General features: G+C 44.7%; 1 protein-coding gene across 1 annotated transcript in view; it reads right to left on the bottom strand.

The window, feature by feature from the left end:
* The window catches only part of LOC149461977 (insulin-like growth factor-binding protein 5), a 53,317-nt gene extending 32,899 nt beyond the window's left edge, over positions 1–20,418 (bottom strand). The window contains exon 1 of the mRNA XM_089677610.1: positions 19,455–20,418. Coding sequence (XP_089533736.1) covers positions 19,455–19,785 — 331 coding nt within the window. The 5' untranslated portion in view covers positions 19,786–20,418. The remainder of the gene's footprint in view (positions 1–19,454) is intronic.
* Between the last annotated feature and the right edge of the window lie 1,204 nt (positions 20,419–21,622).

Raw genomic sequence — 21,622 nt, 5'->3', positions numbered from 1 at the left:
AGCGGAGTTCCACTCAAAAGCAGAAGCTCCACTTATTTGCTTCCCCCCCCCCCTCCACTGCCATTAGGACTGCCTGCCTGGCGCCCGTTATTAATCCCACTACCCGGCCCTAGTGATGTATGCAAAATGCAGGGCCGGCCAGAGGAGATCTCTCCCCATTAGCCCATTGCTTTCTGTTCTTTTTTGGGCAGATGGGCCTATATTAAAGCGGAGTTCCACTCAAAAGCGGAAGCTCCACTTCAGGGGCGGACTGACAACTCATGGGGCCCCTGGGCAAAAGGGGATCATGGGGCTCCTGTGTCCTTACCCAAAACTGTTGTGGTGTGGAAGAACATTTCCTCCAGAGCTCAGTGAAAGCGGTGAAATTTCATTTTGCAAAAAATATCCAATCACCTGCAAGGAAAATAAAAAAGCCGTATTTTTTGCTTACATGTGATTGGATGATGGAAGTCAGCAGAGCCTCACCTAATTCACTAAATCCTGGGGAGAATTCCCTTGTAAAGTGCAACTTCCCTTGCAAAGCGAACAGCCTATTTGACTTTAGTAATATAACACCTCTATGTCCTGGTCGGACTGACAGCTCATGGGGCCCCCGGGCAAAAGGGGATCATGGGGCTCCTGTGTCCTTACCCAAACTCAAAAAAGCCTATGAAAAAGGTACCAGGTGCATCTCATAGGGCCCCCTACTGACCCCGGGCCCTCGGGCAGTGCCCGAGTTTCTAAATGGTCAGTCCACCCCTGCTCCACTTTCCCTCCTCCACCCCCTCCACTGCCATATTTGGCACGTTTTTGAAAGGTACCTGCTCCCACTTCTGGCTCAGTTCGCCACGGAAAAGTCAGTCGGAAGTTTGGTCTCCTCCTTTCTTCTGCAGTCTTCTGGGAAATTTCACAGGTTCCAGAAGACTGCCAGACCAATTAGGAGGCGCAGCTCACGCATGCGCAGTGGGCACCAGGCTGTGAAGCCGCAAGCTGTTGCAGCCTGGTGCCCACAGTAGAAATGCCGGCGCCGTGGAGGAGAGAAGCGGAGAAGGGACAGAGCGGGTGAGAACATCGCTGGACTCCAGGACAGGTAAGTGTGTGCTCATTAAAAGTCAGCAGTTACAGTTTTTGTAGTTGCTGACTTTTAGTAAACACAAAAACGTCTGGAACTCTGCTCTAGGGTAGGGGCCTGGAGCTGCAGCTCCATTGGCCCCTATGCTAATCTGGCCCTGTTCCTAGTTAAAATTTAACATTTTCCCATCACAAGGGTTGAAAGCAAACATCGATTTGACCCCAATAACCACCATTAGAAGATCGAAAAAATCTACAAAACAAAATTCTACTGAAATATGGCCAGCTTTACGTTTGTGGCCATAGATATAAATTTTGTAAGAGCAATTCGTTCCTTAAGAGAGCCCATCACCCTCAGTCTACATTCAACGTGCCGAGATTGAGGATTTGCGCCTTGGGTGATGTGCCTGGATTATAGACATTCTATGGCTTTGGAGCCAGAAACAATTAAACTTATGACATCGCTATGTTTACCTCGGGATTATATCGTTCCTCGTAGGCCTGATCTCTTTGGGCAGGTGGGGGTTAAACAAACCACAGGGGTTTCTCTTACAAATCCTTGTCTGTCCTCGGGACCTTGGGTCCTTCTCATTTTTTATCCTGACACAGCACTTTTCCCTCCCCCCACACCTTGCACTCCCCTTCCTCCCCTTCTTCTGGCACAGAGGGATGAAAAAAGTCTCAAAAGTTTAGAATAACTTTTGTTTCCTCCAGTTTTGATAACTTGTTTTAGACCCCTCTACAGAGAGAAAAAAAAAAAATCAAAGACAAATATTCTCTCTCGTCTCTAAAACAAAAACATACGAGTGCAAATTTGTCAGCACAGCGAAGATGTTGAGATACAAAGTATTCGATCTTCAATAATAAAACGATGGCTTGTTATAAAGGAAAAGTCAATGGGAACCCTAAAGCTATGTATAGACGTGCAGCTAAAATTGCAGGGCATCTCAAAAGCGTTTGGAGGCGTTTGACAGGCGTTTGACAGGCGATAGGATGCCTTGTTGCCAGGGGTGGACTGACCATTTGGAAACTCTGAGCGAACCATTGGCACTTTATAAATACTGTATAATAATAATAATAATAACTCGGGCACTGCCCGAGGGCCCGGGGTCAGTAGGGGGCCCCAATGAGATGCCCCTGGTACCTATTTCATAGGCTTTTTTGAGTTTGGGCAAGGACACAGGGGCCCCATGATCCCCTATTGCCCGGGGACCCCATGAGTTGTCAGTCCGCCCCTGCTTGTTGCTGTCCATTTTAACCCCATAAATGCTGCACCAATGCTCTGCAACTGCGTATATTGTAGGCTTTTCTCATTACACGTGACTGGCAATGCGGTCCTGTCTGGCGAATGTGATAGAAGCAATCACTTTTGTCATGGGCGCAAAGCATCAAGACTGCGGCATGTGAACATCTCATGTCCTTTGTAGCTTAAGGTGGGGGTGCTAAAAATGTGGCTTAACACTTTTTTTTTTTTTTTTAACACCCCCCATCCTTCCTAACCCAATCACAAGTGTAAATGAGCCCTTAGAGATCTGAGTGAGGAAGCCTGCAGGAAGAACACATGTGCATTGGTGCCTTCATTCTTAATGGCAACCCAATGTACCCCATACACATGCGTTGTAGAGCTCCAAAAATGGGTGGCATGTATAAGCATTCTGGTGCGACGCATTATATAATGTTTTATAGACTCCTCTACAGAGGAAAAAAAAATCAAAGACAAATATTCTCTTCGGGACGAGCCCGTCTCATGAGCATTGTACAAGCATTCTGGTGAGACGCATTATATACTTTTTTATATATACTGTATCTTCATATATCTACATCTCTGGGGAAAAAAATGGGATGCAACTTAAAGAGGAGCTCCAGTAATTTTTGTGTTTATTAAAAGTCAGCAACTACAAAACCTGTAGCAGCGGACCTTCAATAAACAGCCATTCACCTGTCCCAGGTTCCAGAGATGTGCTCACCTGAGCCGTCCCTTCCCTCCGTCTTCTGTCCTTGGCGCTGGTATCTCAACTGTGAGCCCCCGGCTGTGACAACTTGTGGCTTCACAGCCGGGTGCCTGACACGTTGCGCATTGTGAATGGTCCCACCAGTGCTGGGCCATGGTCATCCAGCACCAAGGGCAAAGATGCCAAAATGTCCCCCCCCTTCCTTCATGATGTGCAAGCCTAGGGGATCCTGTGTCCAGCTGTCACTTGTTAAAATCACTGTGCAACTCCTGATTTGTCAGTCAAGTTTTGCTTTGACCTGGATGTGTGCAGTTTTTCCAATGCAGTCCCACCACAAGAGGCAAGAAGGGGGAGGGGGGAAAACACAGCCCGCATCGCCTCTTGGCTCTCTACTTGCTACTTCCAGTTCTGGGTTTACAGGAGCAGTAATACCATTGTTCTTACTTCTCTCAGCCTTGTTACAGAAGGAAGGCACCCCCATCCCTACACTATACCATTGTGCCCAGGACAGCTGCCCCTCCCGCCCACCCGTTGTTCCAGCCATGAATCCCACAGTCTTCTGGGTGATTTTCTGTGGATCTGCAAATGCACAAAAAAACCACAAAAAAACGCGTAGATGTGCACCTAGCCTAAGGGCTTATGCACATGGACAGTTTGCAGCACAGAAGGCTCCGTGAATCCAGAGGTGGCATGTACAGCCGGCTAGAGAAGTGATTGGCTGTACATACTCAGGTATATGCCTATGCTTTGGAGCATCAATATAAACACACTTTTGCACGTATGACGTACCTCTCAGATTCAGAATTCGGGGGAATACATCATACGCACATGTGCGGGTAAACTGCTTTTATTCAAATACAGCTGTGTACATCCATTCACTTCTACGGCCAACTTTTTATGGCACTTTCATGAGTTGAGGATGGGAGAGGCTCTGGAGAAGTCTTGGAAGTGAGCATGGAAGGAGATGATGAGGGAGCTGGAGAAAGGAGGTCTTGAAAGGAGTATAGAGAATGGTTTGGTTGATATTTTGAGCCAAGGTTGGTGATGTAGCTGGGGGCAAAGTTGTGGATGGCTTTGTAGGTTGTTAATATTTTCAATTTTATTTGTTAGGTAAGTGGAAGCCAGTGGAGGGATCGGCAGAAAAGGTAAGTGGACACAAAACCGTTGCTAAGGCGGATGAGTCTGGCAGCAACATTCATTATAGAAAGAAAAGGTGTGCTCATTCTAGAATAGGCAAGGTTGGGATGGAGTGGTGGTAGGTGCGATTACAGTGTATTACTACTAATTAAATTACAAAATTTGCTTAATAAAGTAATAAAAACAATTGTGCAGCAAAAAATCCCCACCAATCTTTTAGGTCCAGCAACTCTTGATCCGGGGACTGTGCCCAGAGATCAGGGAAAGCCAGGAACGGTCCACACTTCGCTAAATCCATCCTACGTTCTAGCAGTGATTGAGTTAAGAAAGTTTACTGCAATTTTCCCATCAAATCTTGGGTTTTGGCAAGCTCTCCTCTAATCCTTGATTACTGATACAAAGTCTGAGCCCGAGGCGCTGCGGTGTGTTATTCAATATGGGCTCACATCACCGCAAGAATACGAGGAGGAAAGGAAGACAAAGGGTGGGAATGAGAAGAGGCTGTGGCCTGAGCCATACCCACCGATCGGTACCTGGAATCCAGGAAGAATGAGCTGCCACCTGACCTCGTAATCAACACGGTCAGCTGGCAAAGTATTAAGGATAGCTCTGTTTAAACAGAGTAGTGTTGCTAAGGGGATTCCGGTGATTGGCAGGCCACGGATATCCTTGAAACCCTGTCTGTAAGCGACCCTTGACTGGTGGAACCGTGTGATCCAGTTTAACCCAAGGAAGAATGCTAGAAAGAGGAGGTCACTGAATTGGGCTGTGGGTGTGGGTGGTGATCCATTCAAAACTTACCTTTGTGTCCCTGACCCAGAGCCCCTTACCTCCATGTCCCCAACCCAGAGCCCCCCACTTCCATGTCCCCAACCCAGAGCCCCCCACTTCCATGCCCCCAACCCAGAGCCCACCACTTCTATGCCCCCAACGCAGAGCCCCCCACTTCCATGTCCCCAACCCAGAGCCCCCTACCTTCGTGTCCGCAACCCAGAGCCCCCCACTTCCATGCCCCCAACCCAGAGCCCCCTACCTCTGTGTCCCCAACCCAGAGCCCCCTACCTCCTTGTCCCCAACACAGAGCCCCCTACCTTCGTGACCCTGAGTCCCTTACCTCTGTATTCCAGACCCAATGTTCCATTCTTCTGCTTCTCTGTACTCCAGAGTTCCTTACCTCTGTGTCCCCCATTAAGTGTTCCGTACATCTTTGTCCTTGACCCAGAGCTCACTACTTCTGTGTCTCCGATACCCTGGGGTTCCCCTTTACTGTGTGATTAATCCCCAGGATTCCCTACTTCTCTGTCCCACATTCAGAGTTCCCTACTGCAACTTCAGGTGTTCCACAGCTACCTAAGATTTGGGGAAATCCCTATAGACACCTATGGTGCCAACAATTTTATGCATGGGTAAAACGCAAACCCAATCTCATACCATTTTCAAAGGCCATTTTCAATATTAAAGGCATATTCTACTGTCGTCAACATCAAAAAACCTGTCCCATAAAATGCTGGAGTGTGAAACAGAAGGAAGTGGCGACAAAGACTGCTAGAGATCAGCATTACTGAAATATAACAGCTAAAAATAGCACTTTTTTTTTTTTAGAAAAATGTCAATAGTTTATGATGCGCTATGGAGGAGATTTACTAAAACTGGAGAGTACAAAATCTGGTGCAGCTTCCAACTTCAGCTTGTTCAATTTAGCTTTGGAAATAAAACCCAGAAGCCAATTGGTTTTGCACTCTCTAGTTTGAGTAAATCTCAACCTTTGTTTTTACAGATTAAATGTCATTCACTTAGTATTCACACCTACTTTGAAACCCTGTGGGTCTCACTGAGGAACAAAAGGGAGTGAGGGTGCACCAGCCTAGTGCATTACCCAAAGAATATTTAATAAAAATCCAGGTAAAAACTAGACACAAGCATAAAAGAATATACGCTCATCATGCCACACATCCATGGCCAAATGGAACCATAGCCCAGACACGGGGGAGTCCTTGAAGGATGACACGTTTCGAGGGCATGTCCTTCTTCCTCAGAGGTCCTTCAGGGACCCCGGCGTGGCTCCACCGTGTCTGGGTTATGGTTCCATTTGGCCATGGATGTGTGGCATAATGAGCGTATATTCTTTTATGTTTGTGAGTAGTTTTTATGTGGATTTTTATTAAAATATTCTTTGGATAATGCACTAGGCTGGTGCGCCCTCTCTCTTTGTTGTTTCATTCTAGATGTTACGGGACATCCCCAGTCCTAGAAGACAGCAAGGCTAGAAGTGATTCTCCATGCGATTTGTCTTGAATCAATTAGGCTACTTCACTTGTGCGCAGTTTGTTGTTGGTGTCATTGAGGAGATTGGCCTTCATTTCCTGTCCTGGAGACACAACGGGAATTAAGAATAGATCTATACAGAAGGATTTTAATTTCTCTTTAGGACAATTGTCACCGGTACAGATGTCACCATTTGAGGCTGATATATAGTTAAAGAAAAAAAGCAAAAAAAAAAAAAATATATATAATAATAATAATAATTATATATATATATATATATATATATATATATATATAATGTTATACTTATTAAAATATATTGCAACATATTTAATATATCATCATTTATATTATATAACTAATAAATATATTTAACAATTAAAAAAGAAATCTTTCAAAACGCAAAATTGCGTTTCTGTGTGATGACGGTAGGGGGCGCAGGAATCCACAGCACTGCACAGAAAAACACACAATACAGTCGCCTACCCAAATTTAAAGGCACAACCGGGACTAGTGTAGTATACAATGATCTGCAGAAGAACATGATAATCATTAGAGGTTAAAACAAGATGGCTTTTTTCAGAAACACGTACTCGTCTAAATACAGTCTGGCAACCTAAAAGGTTTTTTTTATTTTTCAAAAAGGTCCCTCACTTACTTCAAAGAGCTAGTCCATGCAAAACTGACTTTTTGATTATGGGTGCATATCAGCATCAAGGATCGTTTATCTGCTTCTTATATCTCTTGAAGACATAACTTGCCACGTGTACGTTTTGTGTGTTCCTGCGGCACAAAAGGTGTGAACCCAGGTAAAGCACCTAAAGCCACCATTGGCGTGATTTAAAGATTTAAAGCACATTTCTTGAAATGATTCTCATAAAGGTTTAGGATCTTTTTTGGGACATAATCATACATTTTTGGCTCAATTAGGCATTAATGGGTGCATCTGAAAAAACTCAAAAAAAAAAAAATCAACCTCCAAAATCACATTAAATGCTCAATTGTGAATCCAGGCTTAAAGAGGAGCTTCTATCCCCCATATTGCTGTCCCGCCCCTCCTCTCCCACACCACTGTCTTTGAATAATGTGGCTCAAATGTGTCACATAACATATCCCAGGATGTGGTTTTACTGACATGCTGCAGTTCTTTAGAACTCAGAGAACTGTGGCACATCTGCGCACGAGCAAGGAGTTTCCCATGCATGAGCCCACATTGCTGGTGTCTGGGACCTTGATACCCATGTTACCTTTTGTATCACCCGTGTTACCTTTTGTATCACCCCGTGTTACCTTTTGTATCACTTGATCCTCCCTTTTAGATTGTAAGCTCTAATGAGCAGGACCCTCTGATATCTCTTGTTTTGAATTGTATTGTAGCTGTATTGGCAGCCCCCATGTTGTAAAGCGCTGAGCAAACTGTTGGCACTATATAAATCCTGAATAATAAATATGCATGTGCAAGAATCCCCTGCGCATAGGCAGATATGTCTCAGGTCTCTGTTGGGTTCCAAAGAACCTGCGTCATGGATGCGCCCGTCAGTAAAACCACTTCCTAGGATGTGTAATGTGGACATCCCAGGAGTCAGTGAGGGAGCCCTGCATCATTGTTGCCTAAGGCAAGAAAGCAGGAATTGCTGGGCTGCAGCACTTAGAAAGGGTCGTAGGAATTCAGAAAAATGTGGAAATCTTATCCAATTGTGGAAGGGGGGGGGGGGGAGTAACCAGAAGCAAAGAAGTTGCTGTAATGGATGAAGGTCTGCTTTAAGTGCACTTAGAACATGCTAAAGTAGTCTCTCAGTCAGTATTATTGTATGTCATTTTAGCATGCCTTGAGGGCAGTTTAGCACACCAAGTCCTGTAAGAGATGAAGACAGAGCCAGGTGCAGCTCTGGAGGCCAGTCCAGACTCCTTTTAATCAAATGTCTTTGCTCCATGCTTGGCCACCTAAATTGGACTGAGCTGGCATTTACATGAATGCATCAGCATTGCTCCTACCTTGGGCTCCAGGAAATTTGGATGGAGTCCATACATGTAGCCTGATGTGCCAGGGCTGCTATTTAATCCAAATCTGGCACTGCCTTCCAGATAGAAGAGCTGGGGCAAGGCAAGCAGGAAATCAGGGGGACCAAGGCACCCTTCAATTGCTGCCGCCAGCAGCAAACCATGAGCTCCACTTGGCGCCAGGAGCGCCACCACCCTTGCCTAAGGCTTGATAGTTCAAAACTCGACACTTTCCGTGTAGCCTATTCAAGAATTGTCAGCTGGTGATGAGTCAGCAGAGAGAGCCACTAACAGGGATAGAAAGTGAAAGAGAAAGAACAAGGCACTTCCTGCACCCAGCCTGCTTGGGAATCCACACGGGAATCTCCAACAAGGGTATTCTCCACTTTCTACCTGGCAACTTTTTTTTTACAAGAGATTTGTTTTTAATTTCTGACCCTGGAAACTGGTGTCTCCGCGACAGAAAAAAAAATCCAAAATGTAACTGTAGTCACCAGACTAGGAAGTGGATAAATCATCCCCTATAGATACCTATTCCAGTAAGTGCCAAAGTGGGATTTACCCACCAGAAGAATTTCACTCATAAATTCGTACAGAAATTCAGAAATGTCATCCATCAGAGCCATGTCAATGTTTTGAATTGTATGTTCGCTTTCGGGATGCACAGAGCAATAGAATAAGTACGATTTGTTTTCTCCAAACAAAAACCACATTCGCAAATTTTGTTCGGAAAAAACAAATTCCATCCTTTTCCGTTCTTTGACACTACAGTTGAAAAAGATTGTTGATCTGACCCTACTACTCCATTAGAAAATGCAACGAACATTCTAAAGGAGAAATTCTACTGGTGTATAGCCAACATTAGACAGCAATATTGGACAGAGGCTAGCCAGGGTTCCAAGGAACCCGAAGGTTCCTCCAGAGGTTGCTAGAGGTTCCTTGAGCAATGAGCAACTTCTTCCTCTCAGATAAGTTCCCACTGACACCATTGATCTTTTTAGCTATCGGTAAGGAGCTAATTCTTCCCAATGATCACATGTGTGAGGAGCATTCATCTCAATGACCACATGTGTGAGGAGCATTCATCTCAATGACCACATGTGTGAGGAGCATTCATCCCAATGACCACATGTGTGAGGAGCATTCATCCCAATGACCACATGTGTGAGGAGCATTCATCCCAATGACCACATGTGTGAGGAGCATTCATCCCAATGACCACATGTGTGAGGAGCATTCTTCCCAATGACCACATGTGTGAGGAGCATTCTTCCCACTGACCATCACAATAATGTATCATGAGTTGTAGATATAGCAATTATTAGAAGGGGTTCTCCAAGATCGAAAAGTTACTTCAAGGGTTCCTCTACATTGACAAGATTAGATGGGCTAACCCTTCTCCTCTCCATCAAAACTAAAAAAAATAAACATTTTGGCTGGGGTTCAGACTAATACCATCCATAGATGGTTCCAATCTTGGCCCGTTCAACAACAGGGACCGGCTGAGATTCGAACCATCTATGGGCAGGATGATTGTACCCAATTTGATTGTTGTATAACTTGGGTACAACCAGTGTGTCGGATTTTTACATGCGAATATTGCTGCTAGCAATAATCACTGCGTTCTCTTGGCAGGGATGGCTCCCTGCACCCCCCACCAGGATAACACAATAGCTTCGCGGGAGGAATAGTCCCATCAACACTGTCTGTGTTGATGGGGGAATCAATTGATTTTCTTTCCTGCAACCTGTGGCTGCAGGGAAGAAAATAGCATAATCTATGGGCTGCCTTAAGGTTTGTTTACATTAGTGGTTGAGGGACAGTAAAACCCTATGGCTGAGCCATGTTTTTATCACTCTCCCTTTAGCAATTGGGGGTGTACACATGCTGCAGGAGGAATTATACCCCATGTTGCTTTTGGTGGGCATAGAGCCAGGGGCGGACTGACCATTTGGAAACTCGGGCACTGCCCAAGGGCCCTGGGTCACTAGGGGGCCCCATGAGATGCCCCTGGTACCTTTTTCATAGGCTTTTTTGAGCTTTGGCAAGGACACAGGGGCCCCATGATCCCCTATTGCCCGGGGGCCCCATGAGTTGTCAGTCCGCCCCTGCATAGAGCCCATTGAGGGTGTTAATTAAAGTGAATACAAGCTCCCCGCACATGCATTGCACACATTTGCGGCACTCAAGTGCGAAGTTCAAGGGGTTAAAGTAGGCGGTGAGGATGTGATACAATGCCTCCTTACCGCCTGTCAAATGCTCTCTGAAGAGCGATCTGAACTCTAATATTGTAAAGTAATATTGGAATAATGAAACAAAAAAAATAATCTGCATTCTACATCCCCCTAGGCTGGAGAACATTCCCAGAGTTACAAAGCAGAGCTGTCACTTTCCAGCTGTAGCCGGGATCACTTGCACTGTCCCCGACTGTAACTCCTCTGGTTTTCATTTAATACAGTGCATGTTACATAAGTGATTCTGTGCCAACCATACCTCGCAAGGCTGAAGGAAGGCACGCCGCCAGAAATAATGGAGGGGGAACCATGCCGCGGGGACGTTTAACCCCCTTCTGCTGGAGCGCCTAGGCCTTGTAATAGTCCAAGTTCCACCTTAACATGAAATGGACTTAAGTAAACCATGTTGCGGTGGAAGCCAGATATGGGTCATGATCTGTAATTCTACAAACAGCAGAATAGCTTGCCAACATCTTCTGTAAAGCAACACTAGGAATGTCTGGAACAGGATTGGATCACCACCAAATGCTGAAGAACTACAAAACCCAACATGTCCTCTCCTCATCTGGACCATCTGAATTTTTGAACCTTGACGGTGAGAAAGCAGCACACCTCCTAAGTTTAGTTAAAGTTGAACTCCAGGCAAAGTATACATATAAATAGGCATTGCTTTACCAAAGGATTGGTATTTCTGTCCACCCTGTCCTAAGGTTCATACAGTCATGCCAAACAGTGTAGACAGGTTGGTGACCTGACTTTTCTCTACTACGGTTATGCAATGTCTCTTGGCCACCATCCCATCCCCAGCCTGTCATTGGCCAGTGAAGGAACTGCATAAAACTGGAGTCCTCATTCTTCTCTCTCATGCCAAAAAGCATAAGTTAGGTTGCTGACTTTACTCTACCACAGTTATGCAATGTAGTTTGGTCACCTTCCCACCTCTAGCCTGTCATTAGGCCAAGAAGGAGAATCAGAAGACCAATGAGTCTTCATTCTCCTCTCTCTAATGCCACACAGCATGGTTGGGTTGGTGGCTTTACTCTTCTCATCTGCAGTTAAGCAATACAGCTTGGTCAGCTTCCCACCCCCAGCTTGTCATTGGACAAAGAAGGAGCAGCAGAAGACTGACGAGTCACCCATCATTTCGTGCCACACAAGATAGGTTGGTGAGCCTACTTTTCTCAGCTGCAGTGGAATAATACAGCTTGGTTAAATTCTCACCCCCAGCATGTCTTTGGACAGTGAAGGAACAGCAGAAGACTGATATGTCATCATTCACCTATCTCTCCTGCCAAGGGGCATAGTCAAGTTGGTGGCCTGACTTTTTGCTACTGCAATTATGGTCACCTTCCCACCCCCAACCTGTCATTGAACAACAAAGGAGCAGCAGAGGACTGATAAGTCATCCGTCGTTTCTTTCGTACCACACAAAATAGGTTGGTGACCCTACTTTTCTCAGCAGCTGTTAAACAATAAAGCTTGGTCACCTTCCCACCCCCAACATGTCATTGGACAGTGAAGGAGCAGAAGACTGAAAAATCATCAGGATCCCTTCTCATATGCCAAATAGCATACTCGGGTTGGTGACTTCACTTCACTCTACTTCAAATATGGTCACCTTCCCACCTCCAGCCTGTCATTGGACCGTGAGGGAGCAGCAGAAGACTGATGAATCATCATTCTCCTCTCTTATAATCCAAAGAGTATACTCGGGCTGGTGAACTCACTTCTCTACTTCAAATATGGTCACCTTCCCACCTTCAGCCTGCCATTGGACAAAGAAGGATCAGCAGATGACTAATGAGTCAGCCATCATTTCTTTTGTACCACACCAGAAAGGTTGGTAACCCTACTTTTCTCAGCTGCAGTTAAACAATAAAGCTTGGTCACCTTCTCACCCCCAGCCTGTCATTGGACAAAGAAGGAGCAGCAGAGGACTGATGAGTCAGCCATCATTTCTTTTTGTACACACAAGATAAGTTGGTGACCCTACTTTTCTCAGCTGTAGTTAAACAATACAGCTTGGTCCCCTTCTCACCCTCAGCACCTCATTGGACAATGAAGGAGCAGCAGAAGACTGGTGAATCATCATTCTCCTCTCTTATAATCCAAAGAGCAAACTTGGGCTGGTGAACTCACTTCTCTTCTTCAAATATGGTCACCTTCCCACCTTCAGCCTGTCATTGGACAAAGAAGGAGCAGCAGAGGACTAATGAGTCAGCCATCAATTCTTTTGTATCACACAAGATCTTCTTAGCTACAGTCAAACAATACAGCTTGGTCCCCGTCTCACCCTCAGCACCTCATTGGACAGTGAAGGAGCAGAGGACTGATGAACAGGGGCGGACTGACCATTTGGAAACTCGGGCACTTTTTGAATTTGGGCAAGGAAACAGGGGCCCCATGATCCCCTATTGCCCGGGGGCCCCATGAGTTGTCAGTCCGCCCCTGCTGATGAATCATCATTCCAAACAGCATACTCGGGTTGGTGACTTCACTTTACTCTACTTCAAATATGGTCACCTTCCCACCTCCAGCCTGTCATTGGACAGTGAGGGAGCAGCAGAAGACAGATGAGTAATCATTCTCCTCTCTTATAATCCAAAGAGCATGCTCAGGTTGGTGAACTCCCTTCTCTACTTCAAAAATGGTGACCTTCCCACCTTCAGCCTGTCATTGGACAGTGAGGGAGCAGCAGAAGACGGATGAGTAATCATTCTCCTCTCTTATAATCCAAAGAGCATGCTCAGGTTGGTGAACTCCCTTCTCTACTTCAAAAATGGTGACCTTCCCACCTTCAGCCTGTCATTGGACAGTGAGGGAGCAGCAGAAGACGGATGAGTAATCATTCTCCTCTCTTATAATCCAAAGAGCATGCTCAGGTTGGTGATCTCCCTTCTCTACTTCAAATATGGTCACCTTCCCACCTTCAGCCTGTCATTGGACAGTTAAGGAGCAGCAGAGGACTGCTGGGTCATCATTCTCAGCATGGCTCCTAATGCTTCGCCACCCCACCATTACCACGGCTGCTGTGAAAATAATGACCGGAGACTAATAATAAAAGTCAAATTCAAGTACTTATTCCAGTTGTGTATAAATGCATTTAAATGATATATAACGGCGATCATAAAATATATACATACACATACATAGTAATTGCATGCTGGCACCTGCAGTCCATCAAGAGCCTACGCCCATTTCTGCAACACAATACAGCGAGGAAAAGAATTTATGGCCCAGTCACGGCTTCACAAAAATAAACCAAAAGTTCCGAAATGTTTTGGCGCCGTCTCAATTCTCTGCTGTTATTTCGATTTTCTTCAAACCTGTATGTTACAGCGGCTAGATTTTCCATTACCGCCTCTCGGCTCTGATCCTCGGTGGCTACGAATACTGCAAGCTGTCCAAAAGTCAAGTTAGCAGGGCAGGTGGATTCATCTTTAACATTCACAGACACACTGATCCATTCACCTGTGTTCTCGTATATGGATGACCCACCACGGGTCCCTGAGGGCCCCTTCAGGAACCCAATCTCTATATATTTTAGGAAAGAAAAAGGCCTTCATAGATACAGGTTTTATTTTTGTTCATGGGTGGAAGAATTGGGGGAAACCCAGTTTTGCCGGCAACGGCGGATGATGAGCGAGACAGAAAGAGGCGTGGCCCCAAACATCATTGCTTGACGCGCATCTTAAAGGTCACACGTGCAACAAACGCTCTAAGCTTTTCTTTCTTTTTAAATAGAAGAGGAGAAGAATGAATGTTATTTTAATTCAATTATATTTTTAAAGAATTTTTAATAAAGAGTTAACCCTTAGATGGCATTACCTGTTTCTGGAACATTGATGGTTCCTTCGTCTACTTTTTGGCACATTTTGGCAATTTAATGGCAAGCTCTGTGCTCCAGCTACACATTCCTAGGTGATTGAACCCCAGTGCAATGCTCAAAACTTTTAGCAGTTTTTTATTTTTTTAAAATCTGGCTTTAGACGCAGCGCGCAAAGCACCCATTTGGCACCAGCCTCAGAACATTTTAGGTGTGGACCCCGCAATCCTTTTGCCAGCAAGTTGTGCAATTTCTCCCAAAACTTTTAACCAATTCTTCTCTCTAACTCACCGAAAATCAAACCTCTATTCCAGCCTGACAATGACCCCCCCCCCACTCCAAAGGTCAGGTGGCGCCTGGGGCGGACTGACAACTCATGGGGCCCCCAGGCAATAGGGGATCATGGGTCCCCTGTGTCCTTGCCCAAACTCAAAAAAGCCTATGAAAAAAGGTACCAGGGGCATTCTCATGGGGCCCCCTACTGACCCCGGGCCCTCGGGCAGTGCCCGATTTTCCAAATGGTCAGTCCGCCCCTGAATCTAAGGTCCCTAATCCTCAAGGGGCGTACAATCCAAGGTCCCTAACCCTTAGGGGCGTACGATCTAAGGTCCCTAACCCTGAAGGGGTGTACAATCAGTGCCCGAGTTTCCAAATGGTCAGTCCGCCCCTGAATCTAAGGTCCCTAATCCTCAAGGGGCGTACAATCCAAGGTCCCTAACCCTCAAGGGGCGTACGATCTAAGGTCCCTAACCCTCAAGGGGCGTACGATCTAAGGTCCCTAACCCTCAAGGGGTGTACAATCAGTGCCCGAGTTTCCAAATGGTCAGTCCGCCCCTGGGTGGCGCTACCAGTAACACCGCTATGGAATGTATACATTTCTAGATAATTACAGGTGTGCTGCGGCGAATAGCGAAGCAGAAAAAAAAAACCTGAAAATTCCTCGCCGATGACCTTTTTGTTTTTGGCAGCAAAAAGAACAAGTGCTGCGCCTTCCTGCAGGCAGAGGTCATCATCGCCCCAATGCGAAGCTTTCCTAAAATCTGTGCAACAGCCTCAGCCTAGGCATGGATTCGGATCTAAGGACATCAGGTAGGCAGATCGAAACCCCACCCGTCGCTGCATCCGCCGCCTCCGCCGCCTGCCCGACGCTCTCTTTGAGCTGCAGCTCGGATAGCCAAGAGTTAATCGTGACTTTGCAAACGTTAACCCTTCGCCTGCCTTTCAATCATCTGGGATTGGAGAGAAAAGGGGGGGGGGGTGGCTGCATTCCACAGAAGCTGAAACAGAAATGATGATGCAACTTCTCAGTGCAGGCACCTCGCTACCATTAGTCACAACAGTGCCGGGGAAAGGGGGCTGGGACCCGTCTACACAGGGGCTTTGCTGCACTAGTAAACAGAACTTAGTAGGTATGTGCAAACTGGCTCAGCATCTGCTGCAAGCATGGGGCATTGGGTAAAAAAAAGGCAAAGTTAACTCTTTAAGTGCATACAAGCTGTGGCCTTGGAATGAGTTTTCTCGGCTTCCACAAGTCTTAAAACATTGCTGAAAGCATTGAAAAATCGATCCATAGGAATGCTAGCCATGGCGTAACTCTTGCCCAGCTTCCACAATGATAACAGTTCAAATCTATATATTAAATGGAGGCTTCCTCTTTAAAAAGGCATGCAAACTATGGTCCTGACGTTTGATCGATCTTCTCCCTCCCAGAGCTATTGAATGCCAATACTTATCAATACAAGCCCTTGAGGATTAGAAGGGTATGCAACCTATGGCTTGACTTTTGATTGATCGGCGCCCATTAACACATATTGATAATAATATTGAATACCAATATCTGACGACACAAGTCGTGGAGGGTTAACTCTTTAAAGGGAGGAAAACTATGGTCCTGACTTTTGATCGATCTTCTCCTTCCCAGAGCTATTGAATGCCAATACTTATCAATACAAGCCCTTGAGGATTAGAAGGGCATGCAATCTATGACTTGACTTTTGATTGATCGGCGCCCATTAACACATGTTGGTAGTAATATTGAATACCAATATCTGACGACACAAGTCGTGGAGGGTTAACGCTTTAAAGGGAGGAAAACTATGACTTGACTTTTGATTGATCGGCGCCCATTTACACATATTGATAATAATATTGAATACCAATATCTGATGACACAAGTCGTGGAGGGTTAACTCTTTAAAGGGAGGAAAACTATGACTTGACTTTTGATCGATCTTCTCCCTCCCAGAGCTATTGAATGCCAATACTTATCAACACAAGCCCTTGAGGATTAGAAGGGCATGCAATCTATGACTTGACTTTTGATTGATCGGCGCCCATTAACACATGTTGGTAGTAATATTGAATACCAATATCTGACGACACAAGTCATGGAGGGTTAACGCTTTAAAGGGAGGAAAACTATGACTTGACTTTTGATTGATTGGCGCCCATTTACACATATTGATAATAATATTGAATACCAATATCTCATGACACAAGTCGTGGAGGGTTAACTCTTTAAAGGGAGGAAAACTATGACTTGACTTTTGATCAGCTGCCATTCACAAATATTGATACAAATATTGAATACCAGAATCTAATACAAGTCATAGAGGGTTAACTCTTGACTTGACTGATTGGCTCCCATTCACAAACATTTAATACCATTATCGAACGATATAAGACATTGAGGGCTAACTCTTTAAGGGCTTGCAGACTTTGCCTTGACTTTTGATCAGCTCCCATTTACAAATATTGAATACCAATATCTAATGCAAGCCATGCAGGATTAACTCTTTAAGGGCATGCAATCTTTGAGCTCGAAGTGTGTTTGCTCAGCTTCCACAAACCTTACAAGGTTGCTGATAACACCAAAAATCAATATAAACCAAAACATGTTGTGGAGGATTAACTCTTCAAGGCATGCAGACTATGGACTATGCAGACTATAATATTGAATGGTCCTGGAGGATTAACTCTTGAAAAGGGAGGCAAACTATGACTTGACATTCGAATGATCATTTCATATTCACAGATATTGATGATAATAATATTGACTACCAATATCTGACGATGCAAGAAATGGATTATTAACTTTTGAAAGGGGGGCAAACTATGACTCTACTTTTGATTGATCAGCTCCCATTCACACATATTGATAATATTATTGACTACCAATATCTGATGATGCAAGCCATGGAGAATTAACTCTTGAAAGGGAGGCAAACTATGACTTGACTTTTTATTGATAATATTGAATATCAATATCTGACGATATGAGCCATGAAGCATTACCTCTTGCAAGGGGGGGGGGGCAAACTATGACTTGACTTTTTATTAACCAGCTCCCATTCACACATATTGATAATAATATGGAATACTAATATCTGATGATGCATGCCATGGAGGATTAACTCTTGCAAGGGGGGCAATCTATGATGACTTTTGATTGATCAGCTCCCATTTACACATATTGATAATAATATTGAATACTAATATCTGATGATGCATGCCATGGAGGATTAACTCTTGCAAGGGGGGGCAAACTATGACTTGCCTTTTTATTAACCAGCTCCCATTCACACATATTGATAATAATATGGAATACTAATATCTGATGATGCATGCCATGGAGGATTAACTCTTGCAAGGGGGGCAAACTATGACGACTTTTGATTGATCAGCTCCCATTCACACATATTGATAATATTATTGACTACCAATATCTGATGATAGGAGTCATGGAGGATTAACTCTTGCAAGGGGGGAAAACTATGACTTGACTTTTTATTGATAATAATATTGAATATCAATATCTGACGATGCATGCCATGGAGGATTAACTCTTGCAAGGGGGGCAAACTATGACTTGACTTTTGATTGATCAGCTCCCGTTCACACATATTGATAATAATATTGACTACCAATATCTGATGATACGAGTCATGGAGGATTAATTCTTGCAAGGGGGGAAAACTATGACTTGACTTTTGATTGATCAGCTCCCGTTCACACATATTGATAATAATATTGACTACCAATATCTGATGATACGAGTCATGGAGGATTAACTCTTGCAAGGAGGGAAAACCATGACTTGACTTTTTATTGATAATAATATTGAATATCAATATCTGACGATGCATGCCATGGAGGATTGACTCTTGCAAGGGGGGCAAACTATGACTTGACTTTTGATTGATCAGCTCCCATTCACACATATTGATAATAATATTGAATACTAATATCTGATGATGCATGCCATGGAGGATTAATTCTTGCAAGGGGGGAAAACTATGACTTGACTTTTGATTGATCAGCTCCCGTTCACACATATTGATAATAATATTGACTACCAATATCTGATGATACGAGCCATGGAGGATTAACTCTTGCAAGGGGGGAAAACGATGACTTGACTTTTTATTGATAATAATATTGAATATCAATATCTGACGATGCATGCCATGGAGGATTAACTCTTGCAAGGGGGGCAAACTATGACTTGACCTTTGATGGATCAGCTCCCTTTCCTAAATATTGATAATAATACCTGCAGGATTAACTCTTTGTCGGCATGCAAACTCTGGATTTGGCTTTTCATTAGACAGCTCTCATTCTCAAATATACATTATTATACATCATGCAATGATAATCCTATTCCCTTTCCTAGCAGCAGCCCATGTGACAGTACATTTTGGCAAAGTGCAGGTTTCACCTACACTGGAAAAAAAAGAAATTTGCATTGAGCTTCACTGACTCAAAGTCCACATGACACTTGAGATTATGTCTTAACATGAACTTGAAAAGAGAAGGGTGTGATAAGGTTGGGGAAGGTTACAGACTGTAATCTCTTCACTGAGCTGACTCACTTTTGCATCAGAAATACAATTTAAAGAAAAAAAAAGGGCAATGGGTTTTGATTGACAGCTGTCAATCACATCCTGCAAAGTGGAGTGATTGACAGCTGAGCTGCAGAGAGTCTCTTACCGATCTTGACCTGGTCCCTGTAGATCTTCTCGTTCAGGCAGACCCCTCTGCCATGGAGCAAGGCATGCAGGGGCTTCTCCTCTCCTTGCTTGGGCAGGCAGCGAAGCCCCCCGGCGCAGCGCTCGGTGTACACCCCGCAGGACTGCCCTTCCGCCAGCGCGCAGGTCATGCAGCAGCCGCAGCCGGGCTCCTTCACCAGCTCGCAGCCGACGGGTGTCGGTGGGCACATGGACATGGCTTTCTCATCGCAGGGCTCACAGTGGACAAAGGAGCCCAGGCACTGACACATCCCCAGGCACAGGGTGAGCAGGAAACAGGCAGGCAGAATCATCTGGCCAGGAAAAGTGCTTCTCAAGAAAAAAAAAAAAATTGCAGCAAAATCCCCCCAAAAATGGTGCAAAGCCTGGGGTGGAGGGGGAGACCTGCTCCAGGTGCAGCAATCAAGGCTGGGGGTGGAGGGGGAGTTGCACCCTTCACAGCCTACAAAAAGACTAAAAACTCAAGCCAGTGCAAACTTGCACACCCCCAAGAAGCAAGGTGCTGCAGTCCTCTACACAATTGTCGGGGACCTGTTGCTGCAATCAGAAGCAACAGGTTGGCTATGTCAAAGAAAAACAGAAAAAAAAAAAAACACAAATACAAAAAAAAAAAAAAAAAAATTTAAAATCTATTTTAATCACAAACTTCCTTGGCCAGAATGCAAAATCCGGTAATTTTCTTTGCAAGTCCTGCCATCAAGTGTTAATTCCTCAAATAATGCAACAACAACAAAAAAAAAGAAAAAGTGTTTAAAAAAAATCTGTAGCTTTTAAACTTTTGATACAAGTAAGGAGTTTGTTTGATTATCCAAAAGGAAAAAAAAAAAAAGGAAGTAAAAACAGAAAGAGTAACAAAGTAACAAGAAAGGAGAGAAAAAAAAAAGAAGTAGTTTGTATATCTCCCAGCAGTTGTAGGCTGCAGTAGAGTTTGTAAAGAGACTGGTTACTGGAGGAGCAGGCTGTCTTTTTAAATAGGCTTACTTCTGGCCGGCTGCCAGACTTTAACTGCAATTCGATATCACGACAGCTAAATTGAATGGCTGCCAGTGAACAGGCAATATAGTGAGCTTGAATGCGAGCAGGTCCCTTCTTTGTCAGTTAACTAGTTTTCTTCCACAGCTGAGAAAAGGGAACAATGAAAGTACATGCTGACTTTTAACTTCTGAAAAGGCAAAATTGCCCTCAAACTTACAGCCCCTCCCAAGGCTTTTCTCTCCCTCTTCATTTTTTTTTTTTTCATGTGGAATGAACTTACTGAAGTTTCTTAGAAAAGTTTTCGCTAACTTTTTTTTTTTTTTGCTTTTCTTATTATTATTATTACAGGTACTTTTATAGCACCGTCAATGTACGCAGCGCTTTACATATATATTGTACATTCACATCAGTCCCTAACCCTCAAGGGGTGTACAATCCAAGGTCCCTAACCCTCAAGGGGTGTACAATCCAAGGTCCCTAACCCTCAAGGGGAGTACAATCCAAGGTCCTTAACCCTCAAGGGGTGTACAATCCAAGGTCCCTAACCCTCAAGGGGTGTACAATCCAAGGTCCCTAACCCTCAAGGGGTGTACAATCCAAGGTCCCTAACCCTCAAGGGGAGTACAATCTAAGGTCCCTAACCCTCAAGGGGTGTACAATCCAAGGTCCCTAACCCTCAAGGGGAGTACAATCTAAGGTCCCTAACGCACATTCAGGCTGGGTTCACACTTGTGCGGTGCGGTATATTCGCAGAGAAACCCTCATTGCATTCCTGTGCAAATCACATGTGGTGCGATTGGAGCCATATTATTATACAGGGTCCCTTATCCAAGGTCCCTAACCCTCAAGGGGCGTACGATCTAAGGTCCCTAACCCTCAAGGGGCATACAATCCAAGGTTCCTTACCCTCAAGGGGCGTACAATGTAAGATCCCTAACCCTCAAGGGGTGTACAATCCAAGGTCCCTAACCCTCAAGGGGCGTACAATCTAAGGTCCCTAACCCTCAAGGGGTGTACGATCTAAGGTCCCTAACCCTCAAGGGGCGTACAATCCAAGGTCCCTAACCCTCAAGGGGCGTACAATCCAAGGTCCCTAACCCTCAAGAGGCGTACGATCTAAGGTCCCTAACCCTCAAGGAGCGTACAATCTAAGCA

The sequence above is a fragment of the Staurois parvus genome, unplaced genomic scaffold (assembly GCF_062004578.1).
Source record: "Staurois parvus isolate SC_StPar_1 unplaced genomic scaffold, SC_StPar_1.0 ptg000190l, whole genome shotgun sequence".
Lineage (NCBI taxonomy): Eukaryota > Metazoa > Chordata > Amphibia > Anura > Ranidae > Staurois > Staurois parvus.
Note: the sequence above shows the minus strand (reverse complement) of the source record. Positions and strands in the feature narration are given on the sequence as shown.